The 21249-nt window shown below is 39.8% G+C and overlaps 1 protein-coding gene across 4 annotated transcripts in view; it reads right to left on the bottom strand.

The window, feature by feature from the left end:
• LOC105465782 (sterile alpha motif domain containing 3) overlaps window positions 1-21249 on the bottom strand; it is a 66616-nt gene that overhangs the window by 14161 nt on the left and 31206 nt on the right. For all 4 annotated transcript variants that reach the window (XM_071096460.1, XM_071096459.1, XM_071096458.1 and 1 more), the window contains one exon: window positions 18109-18276. In XM_071096460.1, the coding sequence (XP_070952561.1) occupies window positions 18109-18276 (168 nt within the window). The remainder of the gene's footprint in view (window positions 1-18108; window positions 18277-21249) is intronic.

Consider the following 21249-nt stretch of genomic DNA (forward strand, 5'->3'; position numbering starts at 1 on the left):
AAAAATTAAACTGCAAAAAAACTTGTAAGATACCTAGGAATAAAACTAACAAAAAATGTGCAAGACTTTTAAGAAAATTATGAAACTATAAAATATTAATGAGACTTAAATAAATGGATAGTCTATTATGTTTACAGCTAGAAAGATTCAATATTGTAAGAAAGTCATCTTTCTCCAAGTAGAGCTGTTGATTCGATATTTCTGTCAAAATACCAAACCTATTGAAAACCACAAGTTTTTTTAAATCAGAACTTGACTAGCTGATTCTAAAACTCACTTGAAAGATTAAAAAACTCAGGAATAACCAAGGCATTCCTAAAGAATAATAAAGCAGTGATGGGAAAGTATCAAGCCATTTTACAGCTATGTAAGTAAGGAAGTTGGTATTGATGCAGGGATAGATGACTTTGCTAGTGGAAAACAGCAGAGCTTATAGACACAGAGCCAAGGAAACAACAGAGATGGCATCACAAATCTGAGGAAGAGAAGGACTCTTTTCTAAAAGGTGCAAGAAAATTTTCTATCCATAAGAAAAAAAAAATCCATATGGCTTAAGAAGTTAAATTTTAAGAGCAAAAACTTAAAAAAATTTAAAGAAAATATAGAAATATTTCTTATCACTTCAAGGTAAGAAAGGATTTCCTTTTTAAAAGCATTACCAGTGGAGGGCCTTGACTACAAGTCATCCAGGTTCTTGGTGTTTTGAACAAAGAATTGGAAGAAATGCATAACAAAGCCATGAAATAAAGAAGCAACAAAAACACAGATTTATTGAAATGAAAGTATACTCCATGGAGTGGGAGCAGGCTCAAGCTGGCTGCTCAAGAAAATTTACTGGGTTTTAAATAGTCTCTAGTGGTTTCCCATTGGTGACTCAGTTTACACCCTATGTAAATAAAGGAGAGGCCCACAACCAGTCTGACTGGTTGTGGAAGGTGACCAATCAGTGACTGAAGTGAAGTTACAAAGTTACACTCTATGCAAATGTCTGATTGGTTGTGGGAAGGGACCAGAGGCTGAAGTGAAGTAACAAAGTCATATCCCAATGCAAATGAAGACTAGGCCTGCTACCAGCCTGATTGGTTGCAAGAGGGGACCAATCAGAGATTGATATGGTTTGGCTCTGTGTCCCCACCCAATCTCATCTGGTAGCTCCCCTAATTCCCAGGTGTTGTGGGAGGGACCAGATGGGAGGTGATTGAATCATGGGGGCAAGTCTTTCTCGTGCTGTTCTCATGATAGTGAATGGGTCTCACAAGATCCTATGGTTTTAAAAATGGGAGTTTCTCTGCACAAGCTCTCTCTCTGCCTGCTGCCATCCACGGAAGATGTGACTTGCTCCTCCTTGCCTTCTGCCATAATTGTGAGGCCGCCTCAGTCAAGTGTAACTGTTAGTTCAATAAACCTCTTTCTTTTGTAAATTGCCCAGTCTCAGGGATGTCTTTATCATGATACCTTTATCAGGATGTCTTTATCAGTGTGAAAACAGACTAATACAGATGACTTTCCATTTTTCATCTGCCACACAGAGGCGGGTGGGAGGTTGCAAAGGGAGTAGCCTCTGACCCCTTTGTTACCTGGGCATGGTAAATTGGGGTTTTTCTTTTGATTCAGTTCTAGGAAGTTGGTGCAAATTGGCCTTAGGCTTCCTGCCTCCAGACCCTATTCTCCTGCCTCAAAAGCACTAATCATAAGATAAATGGCTGATTACTCTAACTACATTAAAATTGCAACCTTGTCTTTCCTTGTCAAAAGACACCAGAAAGAAATTTAAAAGGCAAGGCACAAACTGTGAGAAGATATTTGGAACTGATTTAATTAGAAAAGGAGTAGAATACAGAATATACAAAGGATTTTTATAAGTAAATTGAAAAAAAGGGCAGCCTCATAGAAAAATAGGCAAAAGACATGAACAGACACTTTACAGAGGAGGCAACATGAATATTTCATAAACATATGAAAAGATGATCACCCTCATACATAACTGAAATGGAAACCAAACACGGTACCATTTTATTCCCAATAGATTGGAAGTGGGGTGGTAGCATTGCATGGGGGTGGGTGAGTGGAAAAGAAATCAGATGATTAACAAGTGCTGCTCAGGGAGCTTAATCATCCAGGAAAATAATTTGGCACTGTCTTATAAAGTTGAATATCTGCACACCCTGTGAGCCAGTGAGCCAGCAAATCCACTCCTAAGTATAAATCCTTGAAAAAAGCTTTCACATATGCTTCAAGACACACATACAAGAATAATCACAGCAGCATAGTTCATAACAGCCAAAACTGGAAACAAATCAAATATCTGTTAAGAAGAGAAGAACCAAATAAACTGGTTGCCTGTCACAATAGATTAAACCAACAGGAAAACGAATAAACTACACTCAACTGAACAACCTGGATGAATTCCAGTGACATTGCATTGGGCGAAAAAAAGGAACTTATCAAAGATAACATATAGTTTTCATATCATTTTGTAAACCTCAAAAACAAGCAAAACTAGAATTTGTTTTAGGCTGGAGTAGTGAAGGAAAATTCGTGGAAGATGAGGAACTGATCAGATTTTAAGGGGTAATAGAATTTGAAAGAAGGAAGGACAGTTCTGGGTGGAGAGACAGGAAGGGCAGAGCATGTTACGGGAAAGTTTAGTAGAGCGAATCTGAAGATTGTGGAAAACCATAGAGGGCCGGGATTTAAAGCTGGGACTTAAAGGCAATGAAATCTTTTAATTGAGGTTGGAAGAATAGCTAGGAAACTTGTGAATGCAGAGATACAGATTTGATATTTCTTATAAATTATCTAGATTTAGATTTCTAGAAAGGGAGAAAATTATAGGAGCAGGAGAACCAGGATAATGGATTGTCAACGAAGCCAAGGAGTTTCAAATGTAAAATGTGGAAGGTGGTGAAAAGAAAAAAAAAAAAACTTTAAGTTTCAGATATGTCAGATCTTCATCTACTTTCAAGTTTTGTTTGTATATGTTTTAAACTGTTGAACATAAAAATGGACCTCACGGCCGGGCGCGGTGGCTCAAGCCTGTAATCCCAGTACTTTGGGAGGCCGAGACGGGCGGATCACGAGGTCAGGAGATCGAGACCATCCTGGCTAGCACGGTGAAACCCCGTCTCTACTAAAAAATACAAAAAACTAGCTGGGCGAGGTGGCGGGCGCCTGTAGTCCCAGCTACTCGGGAGGCTGAGGCAGGAAAATGGCGTAAACCTGGGAGGCGGAGCTTGCAGCGAGCTGAGATCCGGCCACTGCACTCCAGCCTGGGCGACAGAGCGAGACTCCGTCTCAAAAAAAAAAAAAAAAAAAAAAAAAAAAAGGACCTCAGAGGATTTATTCAAATAAAATATGTGCTTGAAAGAAAAAAGCAAAACTAAGCAATATATCCCTTAAGAATCTATGCATATGTGACAATATCATTTATTTTAAAAACAGGTGAACGATAAACATAAAATTCAGAGTAGTGATTACTTCTAGAGGCCGGTGGTGTTGGAGAGGCAGGTAACGAGAGAGGGGAGGAAAACTCAGGCACACACAATGGTGCAGGCAGTGTTCTAGTTTAAAGTTAAATGTTGGATTAACAGTGTTTATTTTGTCTCATAAACTACATATATGTTATATATATTTTTTCTTCTGTATGTCTCAAATGCACAGAATGACAATTTCTTAAGTAGAAAACATTCTAATTTTTTAAAGTACAGAAAAAATGTTTTAATTAAACAGCTTTCTTTCATCTACTGAAATACAGAAGTTATATAATTGCTGATACTGACATTTAAATACTACTGTGTATATAATGTACTACTTCCTCCAAAACTCTTACCCAATCATGAAAATAACATTTCTAGAGAGCTTCCACCTGATCAGACTGATGGGATTAACACAGTGTTGGTGGGTTGTATTCTAGACCGAAGTGATTTTCCTAATTATTAGAAGGCTACATCAGAATTTAAAATTCTCACCATTTTAATGATTTACATATTATTAGATTTATATATTGTTAGATATACTGTTAATGATTTATGTATTATTAAAGCTGGAAAGAACTTAGAAATCACCTAGTCCATGCCTCACACTTTACTGATGGGCAAATTGAGAACCTCAAAGGGAAGTGACTTTTCCAAGCACAGAGATGCCCAGGTGTTGAGGTTTCTGTTAGGGTAGTTCCCCACTTCTCTAACAGGCTGATTTCTTTAACAGTGCACATTGAAATGAGGGAACTAGTGAGTAAGAAATGTCTGAATCTTACAGAACAGCAGCTGGAAACAGCTGCTGACTGTTGACTTCAAGATGTCTGTCTCAGTAGAGAAAGTTAATGGAGGGCCGTGCTCAAGGAAGAATCAATGGAAGAAGACATGAAGCAGGGAAGAGATCACTTCAGGCCAAGAAATACACTGAAGGGAAATGTAGGACTCACCTGTGAGATGTGTGACTTTAGAGGAATCAGCATAAATTAACCAGAACATTAACCTGAGTTACAGCCAAACAAATTGTATAACGAGTGTATGCTACGCTTCCTTTACCACACCAGTTTTGGCAACATAGAGTGGTCTCTCTACTCCAACACCACAGCAACCTAAGCTCCCAGAGAGTTGGTTGTAATAGCCAACTTTTAGTTTAAGCTGACAGCTGGAACAGAAATAAGGAGGAGAATATTTCTAAGTTTGATTTCAACGGAAGAATGAGACTGCTTTTGAAGTAGTAAGACGGCATAGTTAAAAATGTAGTTATAGCTTTTTTTATCTCCCAGAAATGAATAAAAACTCATCTTGACTTTGATAAAGATAACTTTGTTCTATATCCCACAATCTGAATAAGTTTACAAAGAGAGTATCGTGTTATGAAAATTGAATAATTCTCTTTAAAATAATATTTTAAGAAAAAGGTATCTTGCCATGTTGCCCAAGCTTGTCTTGAACTCCTGGGCTCAAGGGATTCTCCCATTTCAGATCCCAAAGTGCTGGGGTTACAGGCATGAGTCACTGCATCTGGTCCCTGAATAATTCTTGTAAATACCCTAAGAAAAATCTACTTTAAAGGCACTATGTAAATCAAGGTTCCATACCTAAGACTGTGGACCGTAGCTTCTGAACATCACCAGCAAATAACTGGACATACTCCCTGCTGACTATAATGTTCTCTGTAGATTGTCATCTCACTCATTCTCTAACTACCCAAAGGGTGTATTTGTCTCAGCTGTCCAGTATGGCAGCCACTAGCCACGTGTGGCTTCTGAGCACTTGAAATGTGACTAGCCCAAATTGATATTTCTAATTTTTAACAATTTTTATTGTCATTTTTATTATTTTTTAACAGAAGACTGGGTTTTGCTTTGTTGCCCAGCTAGATTCTAACTCCTGGGCTCAAGCAATCCTCCTGCATTTGCCTCCCAAGTAGCTGGGACTACAGGCATGTGCCACTGAACCTGGCTTTTTCCCCCCCGCCAGAGATAGCCCAAATTGAAATGTAAGCTGCAAACACTGTATTTCAAATATTTAGTATGCAAAAAAAGAATGTAAAATATCTCATTAACAGTTTTTTAGAATGATTACGTGTTGAAATAATATTTTGCATATAGTGAGTTAAATCTACTATTAACATTAATTCCATTTGCCTCTTTTTACTTTTTAAAAGTTTCTGCTACTAGAAAATTAAAAATTACATAAGCAGCACATATTATATTTCTATTGGACAGTGTGGTGTTAGGTACTAGGGATTTCCTCATACCAAATCCCAGTCATCCTCATTTCCAATTCTATTGTCATCAAGTGTTGACTTGGAAATGATGTACCCCCTATGGAACTTGAACAGTAGCTTAGCTTAGCATTCAGGCATGTGTCTCAGTCAATCAGCAGGCAGAGTTTCACCCACGCAACCTTGCCCCATGTTTCCAAGTGTGCAGCTTACTTGTAAAATTTTGCAGTATTAGTAAATATGCCACCCGCTAATGACAGTAATTGCACTCTATGTAGAATGAAATTAAGTGTCAAGATTTTTCTTCAACTTTTGCTGTCTTGTTCAATTTTCTATCATGAGAGAAACATCTGTGGAAAAGGCTATAAAATAATTAGTATTTATACAATAAATCATTATGTGTCAGGCCTAGTAAAAAAACAACAGTAACTGTCATAAGATAAATCCAAAGAAACTTAGTAAATATTCTTAACATTTGACTCACTAGGTAGTTTTTGAACAACTTTAATTATATTTTATTTCTAAGCCAAAGAAATCTAACACACAAAGCTATTTCATAGCTTTCAAAGCTATAGGATATATATGTACCCAATAAGTAGGAAAATAAAATGTTTTAAGAGACTAATGAATTATAGGTATAGTGTTAATAATTTAACACCTAGTAGTTAATTAACTAACTTATTTAGCAAATATGTGGAAGACTATGGAATACAAGAACATCCTAAAAGCATTTATCAAATCCATGCATCAGTATCCTACACATAAAGTAGGTTAAAAAAAAAAATAAGAGGCACAAGTTATCCTCTCTAAAGAAATTGCCATGTTGTTCCAGTATATATTTGATAGAATATGTCATATCAGAATGAGGTAAAATGTTAGGTATTTTTTCCTCTATGTTTCAGACTTAGAGAAATGTCCTTAAAATTAAATTCACAAAAGAGACAATCTATTCCTAGTACTGAGGGCCTAGAAAGAATCTTCAAATAAATTAGCTGTAAAAATAAAAATTAGGTGTTTTTACTTAAAACAAAATCATTTTTTCCCTATGTTCTAAGTGTTCTTATTATAACAAATGGCAATAACTCTCATATATTTCCCCATGCTAAAGATGGTACAAGGACATAGATTGTAAACTCACAAGGGAGGATGGCAGGACTAGCCTGATCCTCAAAAAATGCCTTCATTGCTTCATGAAGCCAGCACAGGCACAGGAGAATCACAGAGAAGTGGATCCAATGCTTGACATAGTGTGTTTGGAGTCCCTGGTATTATCTGCAACAGGCAAGATTACGCTGCTGCACCTGACAATCCCCACACCTTATAGTGACAAAAGTTTATCACACATGTGACATGCCCATCTTGGGGCCCTGCTCCTAATCCTCCTTACCCAAGGACATGGCTCCATCATCTAGAATGTTGTCAATTGTCACTGAAAAAAGAGGTAAATGAGGAATTGTATGCTGGATCTTTAACGCGCATGTCACATCTGCTCACATTTCATTGGCCAGCCTTGTGACCACACCTAACTTCAAGGGGGTGGAGAAGTACAATCCTGCTGATTGTACAAAGGGAAAGAATTGGTTACACTGGTAAGTAACAGGGCCAGGAGGGTTACATCAGGAAGATATAGCAATTATAAACTTATATACACCTAACACCAGAGCCCCCAAAACCATGAGACAAAAACTGACAGAACTGAAAGGAAAAATAGACAATTCCAGAATTATAGTTGGAGACTTCAATACTTCACTTTCAATGATAAATAAAACTACTAGAAATATGATAAACAAGAAGCTAAAAACCTCAAACAACTGTTGTTTCTGGAGAAGACAACATACATTGTAGGAACTTGAAATCAGAAGTAATGAATACATCATAAAATGTAGACCTCTCAGCAGATGACATTAAAAGAAAATTTGAAGAAACTAATAGGACTAAGTTACTTATTTAAAACTCTTAAAGCAAAATAGAAACCAAATGTAGACTAAACTAACTGACAAAGATAAAATAATCTATCCACCTACGTAACATTAAAAGCCTCCAAATCAAGAAAACTCCATTGCAGTTAGAAAACAAAACAAAGCAAAACAAAAACAAACAAAAAACACAGAAAGAGATAAGCAAAAGCTCCAGCTGAGATGTAAATGGTATTTACATCCTTTGTATTCTGCTTCAAGAAAACAAAATTATTTTCACCAAATATCAAATTTAGAGTGAATTTACCCCATAAAGACAGAGAAGAAACTTTTCAAAGTAGTTGAAAAGATCAGCCATAAATGTAAAGAGCTAGACACCTATACAGTACAAGTCAAAATTTTTTTCAGAAAATTTTTAAAGAATCGCTGGCTATTATCAATGTCAGCTTTTTTTTTCATGGCCAAAAAGTTTATGATAATAGTCTGATAGCTCTACTGGCTGAAAGAAACTTTAGTAATTAAGAAAAGAAAATGCATGCATTAGTCAAGAAAGTATTAAGAAGTTAAGCATTTCGGTAAGTATGTTTACATCCTGATGCTTCAAATGGGGCATTTGACAGAGGCCAAGAGGACCACCAGGGAATTTTTTTGATGAAGAGATCCCCAAGGAAAGGATCAACATCAAGCTGTGATGACATGGGGATCCAAGGTCCCATGCCCCATGTAGACCAGATACGACCTCCTTCATCCTAAGGTCAGGATAGTAAGAGCAGGATCCTTCCACCAGTCCATCTCCATCCAGTTACAGCAGGATACTCCCCCAAGGGCTAGGCAGAGCTTGTCCTGGTGCTCCCTGTGCTGGCCGATGCTCAGAACCTTCTTTTGGTTCAACACTCCCTCCATTTGTGGCACCACAGCCCAGGATGTCATTCTGTGAGAGGGCAGATGCTACAAGGGGGTCCTGGGGGATGGTTTAAGAGGACTCCCTCTTCTCCTTCTTCTGAAAATGAGGATGAACCCACACAGAATCTTCTCCACTGAGGGACTCCCCTGGCACAGCATATCCTCCACTGGGCAACAAAAAATGTCTCTACACTAAGTGGTACTAAGTAATAAACACTAGTGGAAAATGCAATATACAATGGCTTAAGAACAGGCTGTATATGCTGTTCTCCATATAATGAACCACTTTCTCAACACCAGTTACAAAACAGCCCATTTTCTTCATGGGTTTATGGTGCCACTTTTATTGTGCATTAAGTTCCCAAATAGACATGGGTGTATTCTGGGCATTCTTTCTTATTCCATTGGTCTATCAAAGATGAACTGCAGATTACTTAAAGATTTAAACATGAAAGTTAAAATTACAAACATAATGGAAGAAAGAATAAGGGAGAAACTTTGTGACTTGGGGCATGGGAAAGACTGCAGTCTACAAATCAACAAGAAAAAGATGCAAACCCATTCGAAAACAGGCAATGGATCTAAAGAGGTAATTTTCTAGAAGAGATGCAAAAGGCTAACACACACGTGAAGAGATGCCCAGACTCAGTAATCCATGGAAATGTAAATCACAACAAGAATGAAATTATACTTTATACCTATTAGTCTTGGCAGCATTTTGAAGGCTAGATAATGGTAGGCGTTGGCTGGAATACAGGGATCTGCACTGGTGTGGGAGTGAGATTAGCAAAGTCCTTTTGAAGAGCAACTGGTCAAATTAAGTACACACGTGTCTTGAGCCCCATCAGTTCCACTTCTGGATGTGCAACCCAAAGAAAGGACACACAGCTTCATAACCAGGTTTGTATAACAGTGTTCTCTGCGGTGCAATTTGTAGTGGGAACAGGACTTGAGGCAAGAGTACTCTATAATGGTTAAAATCAATGGACTTGAAATATACACAAATGAATCTTTAAAAGAGTGTCAGTTTAAAAGGTGAAATTGAATGAGGTAAAAAATCTCCATTTATGTTAAATCAAATACACATGAATCCCAAATGACAGAACACATTCTGGAACATTTACAAACAAACAAAAAATACATACGAAACGCTTTAAAATGGTTCCCTACAGTCAGAAGTGTGGAGAAAGGCAGATAGAAATGGGGACAGAAAGGAATAATAAAACCAGAGAAAGATCCAGCACAGGGCAACAGTGATAATGTGCCATGAAGTAAGGAGTTTGATTCATTCAACTTTAACACTTAAGGATTATGACAAAAAAAAAAAAAAAAAAAAAAAAAACTACTGTATAAAGTACAATCTTACTTTGCCATGCAGTTCCACACAAGTCCTCTAAGCTTTTAAATCCAACATTTTCATCATTTTAACAAGAGACTGTCAGCAACTTATGAAATTACTCAGTTAAGTGTACTGTTTTGAGAATCTAATTATATCTGTTTATAAATACACAATGAGGTACAGTAAAAGACACTTAAGAAAAGAAAGCCGATTTATCAATTCATGGGGCTATACACTCTCTGGACCTAAAAGTAAAAGATGCATAAGAAGAGATGGCACAGCTGCTGCATTGACTGCACAACCATACATGTAGCCACATGAGGTACTGAGATTGGAAAGGCATTTTTAAGCATTGCAAAATACTCAGCATTTTGCAAGATTGGTCTGGGAACACAATGTGGGATTCTGACAAGCAAAGATATCTATCTAACACGATGATAAGTCTTTCTAGCAGTGGGACATGAGGAACTCAGGTGTATTGACTCACAGGTGGTGCTACCTGTGGAAGCCCATGTGACGGGACTAAGAAATCCACCCTGGCCGGGCACAGTGCCTCACGCCTGTAATCCCAGCACTTTGGTAGGCCAAGGTGGGCAGCTCACCTGAGGTCAGGAGTTCGAGACCAGCCTGCCCAACATGGCAAAACCCCATCTTTACTAAAAATACAAAAAATTAGCTGGACGTGGTGGTGCATACCTGTAATCCCAGCTACTCAGGAGGCTAAGGCAGGAGAATCTCTTGAACCTGGGAGGCGGGGGTTGCAGTGAGCTGAGATCACGCCATTGCACTCTAGCCTGGGCAACAAGAGTGAAACACTGTCTCAAAAAAAAAAAAAAAAAATCTGCCTTCTTTCATTGAGACGTCTACCTTCAATTCTTTGGTAAATTCCATCAGACAACCAAAGAAAAAAGAACAGAAACAAAATTAAGCAAAACAAAAGAAAATCTCTTCCTTTATTTACCCCTTCCCAAGATCTTCCTCCAGTTTAGCCACACCCACTTTCTTGCCTTTGAGTGAATGGCCAGACCCCTGTATCTTGCCTGCATCAACATTTTCCATCTCTGCAGCATAGGAAATAATTTTTTTCTGTGTTATAAAAATATTATGCTCAGTTAAAAAATTTTAAAACATGAGAGTTACCCAAGTGTGTCTTAAAACATTTTTAATGTTCAAAAATCTTTTTTTTTTTTTTCCTTGAGACAGGGTCTGGCTCTGTCTCCCAGGCTAGAGTGCAGTGGTGCATTCTCAGCTCACTGAAGCCTCAACCTCCCGGCTCAAGCAGTTCTCGCACCTCAGCCTCACGAGTAGCTGGGACTTACAGGCACATGCCACCACACCTGGCTAATTTTGTTTAGTTTTTGTAGAGAGGGAGTCTCACTGTGCTGCCCAGGCTGCTTTCAATATATACGACACATGGACTCAAGTAATCCTCCCGTCTCAGTCTCCCAAAGTGCTGGGATTACAGACGTGAGCCACCGTGCCTGGCTCAGCATTCTTAAAGACATTACAAAGGAGCTATCAACGGAAGAAGTTCAAACCAGAGATTAAAAATAATGTTGGTAATCACTCTGAAAAATAAAATTATATGAGATAAATTCAAAGGATGGAGCCCCCCCCCAATAAACACACTTCTTAGCGTTTGTACATTTGCTTAATCCCCATGTAGCATACAAAATACAGAGACAGAGTGTTTCTGTAATATTCCACTATCAATAGTTTTCACAACCTTTAAACCTTTTTGCTTTACAGACGTGAGAGCATAAACGGAGAGGCTATAGTCTTCAAAGAATCAGCAATTTGCACTATTTGTAAGGGGGAGAAAAGTTAAATCCTTAACAATTAGATTTGTTTGCCAGCAAAAATGTTGTCTCTGCAGATGTCAACAATGACCACCCTATCATCTTTTTTTTTTTTAGCCTTAGCTGGCAGGAAGGTCAAAACTAAATTCCGTTGCCCTTTAACTGCTAACCTCAATACATTCAATTTTCTGTTCATTTTGTAGCAAAGGGCCCTGGATTGACCACAGCAGGGTTCATCTTAGGATTCAAGCATGTCTTGGGGGCTAGAAAGGAAAAACCACGAAGAGTGTAGTTCCATGAAGAAGGGACAGAAAGTGTGAGTGTACAAGCTGGTTCAAAGATGATGTGTCAACACAAGAGAGGGGTTTGCATTTAGACTCGTGTCCAGGGGTGTGACCTCTGATCCCACGGACTGACCCTTGAGTTCTAAGGCTGGGGACAATTGATTTTACCATTCATCAATTCCATTGAATTTTGGTGGGGAATACCTCATAGAAAAAGAGGGAAAACTGAATTGAAAGGAACTCCACCTTTATTCTACTGAAAATCAAATGTTTGAGGAAAGCAACTTATGCATAATGTAATGCTGTTATTTTACAAAGTGATTTTTATTTTATTTCATTTTAAGTTTTGGGATACATGTGCAGAAAGTGCAGATTTGTTACATAGGTATATATGTACCACAGTGGTTTGCTGCATCTATCAACCTGTCATCTAGGTTATAAGACCCACATGTATTAGGTAATTGTCCTCATGCTCTCCCTCCCCTTGTCCCCCACCCCCAGCAGGCCCTGGTGTGTGATGCTCCCCTCCCTGTGTCCATGTGTTCTCATTGTTCAATTCCAACTTACTAATTAGAACACACGGTGTGTTTGGTTTCCTGTTTCTGTGTTAGTTTGCTGAGAATGATGGCTTCCAGCTTCATCCATGTCCCTGCAAAGGACATGAACTCATTCTTTTTTATGGCTGCATAGTATTCCATGGTGAATATGTGCCACATTTTCTTTCTCCAGTCTATCATTGATGACATTTGGGTTGGTTCCAAGTCTTTGCTATTGTAAATACTGGTAGTTTGATGGGAATAGCATTGAATCTATTAATTACTTTAGGCAGTATGGCCGTTTTTACGATATTGATTCTTCCTATCCATGAGCATGGAACGTCTTTCCTTTCCTTTGTGTCCTCTCTTATTTCTTGAGCAGTGGTTTGTAGTTCTCCTTGAAGAGGTCCTTCATGTCTCTTGTAAGTTGTATTCCTAGGTATTTTATTCTCTTTGCAGCAATTGTGAATGGGAGTTCACTCATGATTTGGTTGTCTGTCTATTATTGGTGTATAGGAATGCTTGTTGGTTTTGCATATTGATTTTGTATCCTGAGAACTTGCTGAAGTTGCTTATCAGCTTAAGGAGATTTTGGGCTGAGATGATGGGATTTTCTAAATATACAATCATGTCATCTGCAAACAGAGACAATTTGACTTCCTCTCGTCCTATTTGAATACTCTTTATTTCCTTCTCTTGCCTGACTGCTCAGGCCAGAACTTCCAATACCATCTTGAGTAAGAGTGGTGAGAGAGGGTATCCTTGTCTTGTGCCGGTTTTCAAAGGGAATGCTTCCAGCTTTTGCCCATTCAGTGTGATGTTGGTTATGGGTTTGTCATAAATAGCTCTTATTATTTTGAGATATGTTCCATTAATACCTAGTTTATTGCGAGTTTTTAGCATCAAGGGATGTTGAATTTTATTGAAGGTCTTTTCTGCATCTATTGAGATAGCCATGTGGTTTTTGTCATTGGTTCTGTTTATGTAATGGATTATGTGTATTGATTTGCATATGTTGAACCAGTCTTGCATACCAGCGATAAAGCTGACTTGATTGTGGTGGATAAACTTTTTGATGTGCTGCTGGATTCAGTTTGCCAGTATTTTATTGAAGATTTTTGCATTGTTGTTTGTCAGGAATATTTGCCTGAAATCTTCTGGTACATTGTGTCTTTGTTCTCACCGGTTTCAAAGAACATCTTTGTTCCTGTCTTCATTTCATTATTTACCCAGTAGTCATTCAGAAGCAGGCTGTTCAATTTCCATGTAGTTGTACAGTGAGTTTTTAGTGAGTTTCTTAATCCTGAGTTCTAATTTGATTGCACTGTGGTCTGAAAGACTATTATTTCCATTCTTTTGCATTTGCTGAGGAGAGTTTTACTTCCAATTATGTGATAAATTTTAGAATATGTGTTGTGTGGCACTGAGAAGAATGTATGTTCTGTTGATTTGGGGTGGAGAGTTCTGCAGATATCTATTACGTCCACTTGGTCCAGCGCTGAGTTCAAGTCCTGAATATCCTTGTTAATTTTCTGACTCGTTGATCTGTCTATTATTGACAGTAGGGTGTTAAAGTCTCCTACTATTATTGTGTGGGAGTCTACATCTCTTTGCAGGTCTCCAAGAACTTGTTTTATGAATCTGGGTGCTCTTGTATTAGGTGCATATATATTTAGGATAGTTAGCTCTTCTTGTTGCATTTATCCCTTTACCATTATGTAATGTCCTTCTTTGTCTTTTTTGATCTGTGTTGGCATAAAGTCTGTTTTATCAGAGACTAGGATTGTGACCCGTGCTCTTTTTTGCTTTCTATTTGCTTGGTAAATATTCCTTCATCCCTTTGTTTTGAGCCTATGTATGTCTTTGCACATGAGATGGATCTCCCGAATATAGCATACTGATGAGTCTTGACTCTTTATCCAGTTTGCCAGTCTGTGTCTTTTAATTGGGTCATTTAGCCCATTTACATTTAAGGTTAATATTGTTATGTGTGAATTTGATCCTGTCATCATGATGCCAGTTGGTTATTTTGCTCATTAGTTGATGCAGTTTCTTTATCATGTCATTGGTCTTTATATTTTGGTTTGTTTTTGCAGTGGCTGGTACCAGTTTTTTCTTTCCATTTTTAGTGCTTCCTTAAGGAGCTCTTGTAAGGCAGGCCCAGTGGTGACAAAACCCCTCAGCATTTGCTTGTCTGTAAAGGATTTTATTTCTCCTCCACTTATGAAGCTTAGTTTGGCTGGATATGAAATTTGGGTTGAAAATTCTTTTCTTTAATAATGTTGGATATTGGCCCCCACTCTCTTCTGGCTTGTAGGATTTCTGCAGAGAAATCTACTGTTAGTCTAATGGGCTTCCCTTTGTGGGTAACCTGACCTTTCTCTCTGGCTGCCCTTAACATTTTTTCCTTCATTTCAACCCTGGTGAGTCTGACAACAATGTGTTTTGGGTTGCTCTTCTTGAGGGGTATCTTAGTGGTTTTCTCTTGTATTTCCTGAATTTGCATGTTGGCCTGTCTTGCTAGGTTAGGGAAGTTCTCCTGGATAATATCCAGAAGTGTGTTTTCCACCTTGGTTCCATTCTCTTTGTCACTTTCAGGTACACCAATCAATCGTATGTTTGCGCTTTTCATGTAGTTCCATATTTCTTGGAGGCTTTGTTCATTCATTTTCATTCTTTTTTCTCTAATCTTTTCTTCATGCCTTATTTCAGTAAGTTGATCTTCAATCTTTGATATCCTTTCTTCCACTTGATCGATTCCACTATCAATACTTGATGTATACTTGACGAAGTTCTCGTGCTTTGTTTTTCAGCTCCATCAGGCCATTTATGTTCCTCTCTAAAATGATTATTCTAGTTAGCAGTTCCTGTAACCTTTTATCAAGTTTCTTAGCTTCTGTGCACTGGGTTAGAACATGCTTCTTTAGCTCAGATGAGTTTGTTATTACCCACCTTCTGAAGCTGTCATCAATGTCATCTTCTGTCCAGTTGTGTGCCTTTGTTGGAAAGAAGTTGCTATCATTTGGAGGAGAAGAATAATTATGATTTTTGGAATTTTCAGTGTTTTTGCACTGGTTTTTCCTCATCTTCGTGGATTTATCTACCTTTGATCTTTGAGGCTGATGACCTTTGGATGGGGTTTTTGTGTGGGAGTCCTTTATGTTGACGTTGATGTTGTTGCTTTCTGTTTGTTAGTTTTTCTTCTAACAGGCCCTTCTTCTGTAGGTCTGCTACAGTTTGCTGGAGGTCCACTCCAGATCCTATTTGTCTGGGTATCACCAGTGGAGGCTGCAGAGCAGCAAAGATCACTGCCTATTCCTTCCTCTGGAAGCTTCGTCCCAGAGGGGCACTGGCCAGATGCCAACCAGAGCTCTCCTGTATGAGGTGTCTGTCAACCCCTGTTGGCAGGACTTTCCCAGTCAGGAGGCACGGGGGTCAGGGACCCACTTGAGGAGGCAGTCTGTCCCTTAGCAGAGCTGGTGAGCTGTGCTGGGAGAATCCCTCTTGTAGGAATCAGCTGCTCTCTTCAGAGCCAGCAGGCAGGAAGGATTAAATCCACTGAAGCTGTGCCCATAGCTGCCCCTTCCCCCAGGTGCTCTGTCCCATGGAGATGGGGGTTATGTCTGTAAGCCCCTGGCTTGGATGTTACCTTTCCTTCAGAGATTCCCTGCCCGGTGAGGAGGAATCTAGAGAAGCAGTCTGGCCACAGCCACTTTGCCGTGCCCAGCCCAGACCTCCCAGCCTCCTTAGCACTGTCAGGGGAAAACTGCCTACTAAAGCCTCAGTAATGGCGGATGACGCTCCCGCCACCAAGCTCGACTGTCCCAGGTCAACTTCAGACTGCTGTGCTGGCAGTGAGAATTTCAAGTCCATGGTTCTTAGCTTGCTGGGCTCCATGGGAGTGGGACCCACTGAGCAAGACCACTTGGCTCCCTGGCTTCAGCCCCTTTTCCAGGGGACTGAACAGTTCTGTCTCACTGGGGTTCCAGGCGCCACTGGGGTATGAAAAAATCCTCCTGCAGCTAGCTCAGTGTCTGCCCAAACAGCCACCCAGTTTTGTGCTTGAAACCCAGGGCCCTGGTGGTGTAGGCATACGAGGGAATCTCCTGATCTGCAGACTGCAAAAACTATGGGAAAAGTGTCGTAACCCAGCCAGGTAGCACAGTGTCTCATGGCTTCCTTTGGCCCGGGGAAGGAGGTCCTTGGCTCCTTGCACTTCCCAGGTGAAGCAATGCCTCACCCTGCTTCTGTTCGCCCTCTGTGCGTTGGACCCATTGCCTAACCAGTTCCAATGAGACGCACTGGGTACCTCAGTTGGAAATGCAGAAATTACCCACCTTCTGCATTGGTCTGTCTGGGAGCTAGCTGCAGACCAGAGCTGTTCCTATTCGGCCATCTGGGTCCCTCTCACAAAGTGATTTTTAAGAACATAAAATATTTCAAAATAAATATGATTCTATCTTATAATTTTAGTTTGTAATTAGAATTTTGCAAAGTTTCTAAAAAGTTTCACTACTAAATTTAGGGCACCTTTCAGCTGTCTTGTCTTTTTGTCAAAGAACAGTTATAGAATTGTGTTATCTTAACTGACCTATCATTTTGAAAGCCTCACTGAAAATTAGAATAAGACATTTAAAGTACATACTTTCATCCAAGTTTTGCATTATGCATGATGCTGGGATGAGTGGTTTACAAAATATATTTAAAATATTCCTATCCTATGGATCTTATAACTAGCACTAATAAAACTGAGGTGACTCAGTGATTTGCCCTTTTATTGTCAAATAAATACACCAGATGAAAAAGAAAATAGAATATTTACACCAAGTACATTCACTAATATAAACATGTTTGTGGTGAAGAGTTAGGATTTACATATTCATACGGGGTTAAGATAGAAACAGAATTGGGAAGATAAGAGATTTCACTTTCATATTTGGTAGTTCAGACATCCTTCTTAAAGAGTTCAATCTACTTTGATAGCAGGGGAAATTTTTGTTTCTGAGGATATTTCGGTGCTCTGAGGTAGAAAAGGAATATGTACAGGATCTCGGACAACTGGAATTCCCGTGACCTCCCAGCTGCTGAGGGAAGAATCTCCAGGCCCTCCCAGGGACCCTCAGCCTGGAGCTCCCGACAGCCACTTCTGGGTTGGGTGGAAAGGCTTCAGGACCAGCAGGGAAGGGAAGGCCATGATGGAGTTTTGTATCCATGCATGTGGGTTATTTCTTTCCTGAAACCTGGAGACCGGAGGCTACCTAAGTCAGACAATGTGAGTATTAAAAAACTTCCTGTAGCAATAAGAGCATCAAGAACATAAGATGCATTTTAGGATAAGAGAAAAAAAAATCATTCAAGGACTCGGAACTTAAGGGTTTTTCCACGTTTTTGAAGGTTGTAAAAAAAAAACTGGACATGAGATGTTTAGTAATTGCTTTGGGAATTCTTTTCTTGGAAATACCATGCTCATTGTTAGCCATGCAAAACAGACTTTCTTGGTTCTTGACTATACTTCAAATTTTAAAAAGTTATCTCATTTTGTTTTAATTATTTTAAACGGTAGTATTTATTATTCCTTAATCAATATATCAATCCATCAAGTCATCAGAACATTTATGAATTCAATCTTACTTTTATCTGGACAAGTTTAATTTCATCAAATCTTATATCAGCAAGAGATTTCCTTTTCTGGCCTCTTCGGTGTCCAAATTTACACTTATTTCTAATCACTTGCTCATCATCTTCTATGGGTCTTCGAACATATTTAAAGCGATCTTTGAGGGCTCGTTTCCATAAAAACTGTAAAATAACACAACAGGCTAGTTAATCTTCAAGGAGATTGAGATAATCCTATATAAACAATACACCTATACAACAACAACACATACCTATCATCTTTGGGCTTGAAATTATTTTCACATCATAGTAATAGAAATAATATTTATCTATCCTTCCTTTTACCCTCACAGCAATCTTGTGACACTGCTACAGAAATTATAAGCCCTAAGTTATAGGTAAGAAGACAAAGTCACAGAAATAGAAATCTTTCCCCAGTGTCATATGGTTATTGAGTAAATATATCGGTTCTTGAACTAGATTTTCTAATTCCCAAAAGTGATACTTTCCGCTAGACTCTGCTGTCTCCACAACCAACTCCATTTTTCTAGTGGGTTCTAGAAAAGACCTGATAGTGGCTTATGGATTGATGCATTTTCTTTAAAAATAATTTTCTGTCACCTTTTGAAATTTGTTTTGGTGAGTACTATTGGCATGCACTCCCTAAGTATCTGCGGCGCCTCTACTGTTTCAAACACAAAGACCAAGTCCCCACTCTGGGAGGCAGAAGGGTGTAGGTGGACCTCACTTTCAGTGTAGCAGAGGGATGAGTGATTTTAATATAGAGTGAAAACTATTATAATAGGGGAAGATACATCATTCATTTACATTGTGTTAGGAGATCATAAAAGCCTTCCTGTAGGAAGTTCTTGAATCTAAACTGAGGCTTAGGTCTTAGGGTCAGGTAACTGCATGAAGGGATGGGGATAGCATCAGGGAATACCGGTTGGGTGGATGCACAGAAGTTCCAGGAGGATGAAGCTGCATGTGCAATGGAATGGAGGGAGAGCTAGTGCCCTTTGGAGAACTACCAAGAGTTTTGAGAGGCTGGAGCACAGAGCTCGAGATGAGGGAATGATAGAGGATGGGGTAAAAAGTAAGGTGGGAGAGAGGAGCCAGCCCAATCATCAAGGGCCATGGTCACCCCATTAAGGAGCCTCAGTGTAATCCTGAACCAGATCTTAAATCTGTCTCTGTAGACAGGCTATATTAGAACCTCATAGCAACTTTTGCCCTTGGTCTTTCCTCTAAAGCAATGGTTCTCAAAATTTAGCCTGAATCAATTCCTGGAGGACCTGTTAGAGCACAGTTTGCTGAGCCCCACTCTCAGCGTCTCTGATTTTGAGGTCAGGGGTAGGCTGAGAGTGTCCTTTTCTTCCAAGTTCCCATGCGATGCTGCTGCTTGCTACTGCTCGAGACTACACAGATGCTGGTTCGGGAGATTGGAATGGAGCCCAGATGTCTGTATTTTTTAAAGCTCTATAGAGAATTCATCAGAACAGCCAGGATAGGAAGTATTCCTAGGCCATGTTGAGTTGGGAGAGTGAATGGTCAGATTTGAGCTCTGGAAGGATGTATCTGGCATGTGGAGTTTTTGTGAGACCAGAGACATGGACAACACCTAGGAAGCACCCCTGGACTTCTTCCTCAATATGCCAACATCTCTTCCACTGCTGGGCCTTCAGTTTGGGCCTGGAAAGCTTTATCCCTCTCTTCCCACACCTAGCTGGTATGTAGTTGACCCTTGCTTTGCCTTCGGGTCTCAGCTCAGCCTGTGCTTCATGGAAGCCTCCTCTGGCCTCTGTAACAGCTTGGCATTGGAGCTCCCCTTTCTTCACTGGCACTTACCACAGTGGTAATCTACCCTCATCTATGTGACACTTTGTCTGTTTTTATTTCTACTTCTTTTTTTTTTTTTCTTTTATTTTCCTTTGCCTTCCTTCCTTCCTTTCTTCCTTCCTTCCTTCCTTCCCTCTCTCCCTCCCTCCCTCCCTCCCTCTAGGCTATAAGCACACAAAGAAAGGCTCATGCCTGCTTTGCCCACCAAGTCCAGCATAGTGCTTCATGCATGCTGGAAACTATAAATGTTTGATACCTTGTGTCAATACTCTATGAAGCAGGAGATGCAGATGTCAACAGGACAGACCAGAAGCAAGACTCTGAGTCTTGGCAGTGCTTAGCTGGTAACTAACTCACTGCATGAGTGGTGGCCCAACGCTGCTTCTTCTTTTATTTATTTATTTATTTTTTGAGACAGAGTTTCACTCTTGTTGCTCAGGCTGGAGTGCAATGGCACAATCTCGGCTCACTGTAACCTCCACTTCCTGGGCTCTAGCGATTCTCTTGCCTCAGCCTCCTGAGTAGCTGGGATTACAGACATGCGCCACCACGCTCAGCTAATTTTTTGTATTTTTAGTAGAGACGAGGTTTCTCCATGTTGGTCAGGCTGGTCTCAAACTCCCGACCTCAGGTGACCCACCCTTCTGGGCCTCCCAAAGTGCTGGGATTACAAGCATGAGCTGCCACACCCGGCTGGCTCAACCCTTCTTGAAGTCAGTGACTTAGGACTGCTTCTGCTGCTCATCTCCCCTGCAATGTCATGTGCTTGAATAGATCCCCACAGTGAGTTCAGGCAAGGAAAAAAAAAAAAAAAAACCCTTGCAGGCATATAGGCCTGTGTTTCCCTCTGAGCCCTGGCCATGAGAGAGAGTGGTATGTCACTGAGTGGCTTTGGGCATGTTTTCTAAGCTCTATTTCTTCACAGGTCAAATGGGATGCCACCAAAATAACATTAGCCAAATGTTTGGCACTTAGATTTTGCTATTCCTGGTTATATGGTTTGTAAGTCCCAATAAGAGTAATCCCTGAATGCACCATAGCCTAAGCTGGGAAGACTGCAGGTCCAAGTAGCTAGCCTGAATACATATTAGCCAAGTAACCCCTCTTAATTTCAGTTTCTTCAACTATAAAACAGAAAAATAAGATATGTCCTATTAAGTGCACTGGCTTTTTGGGAGACTCAAGTGAGTAGTTACTCATTGAAGATATCTGTAAACTCAAGTGCTGTTTGTAAAGTCCTTCAACAGCCCTAGTAAGAAAGGCAGTGGTTGAGGGCTGGAGTACGGCTGCAGCACTGATTAAGCTCCCGGGTATGCA

This window comes from Macaca nemestrina, chromosome 5 (genome assembly GCF_043159975.1).
Source record: "Macaca nemestrina isolate mMacNem1 chromosome 5, mMacNem.hap1, whole genome shotgun sequence".
Lineage (NCBI taxonomy): Eukaryota > Metazoa > Chordata > Mammalia > Primates > Cercopithecidae > Macaca > Macaca nemestrina.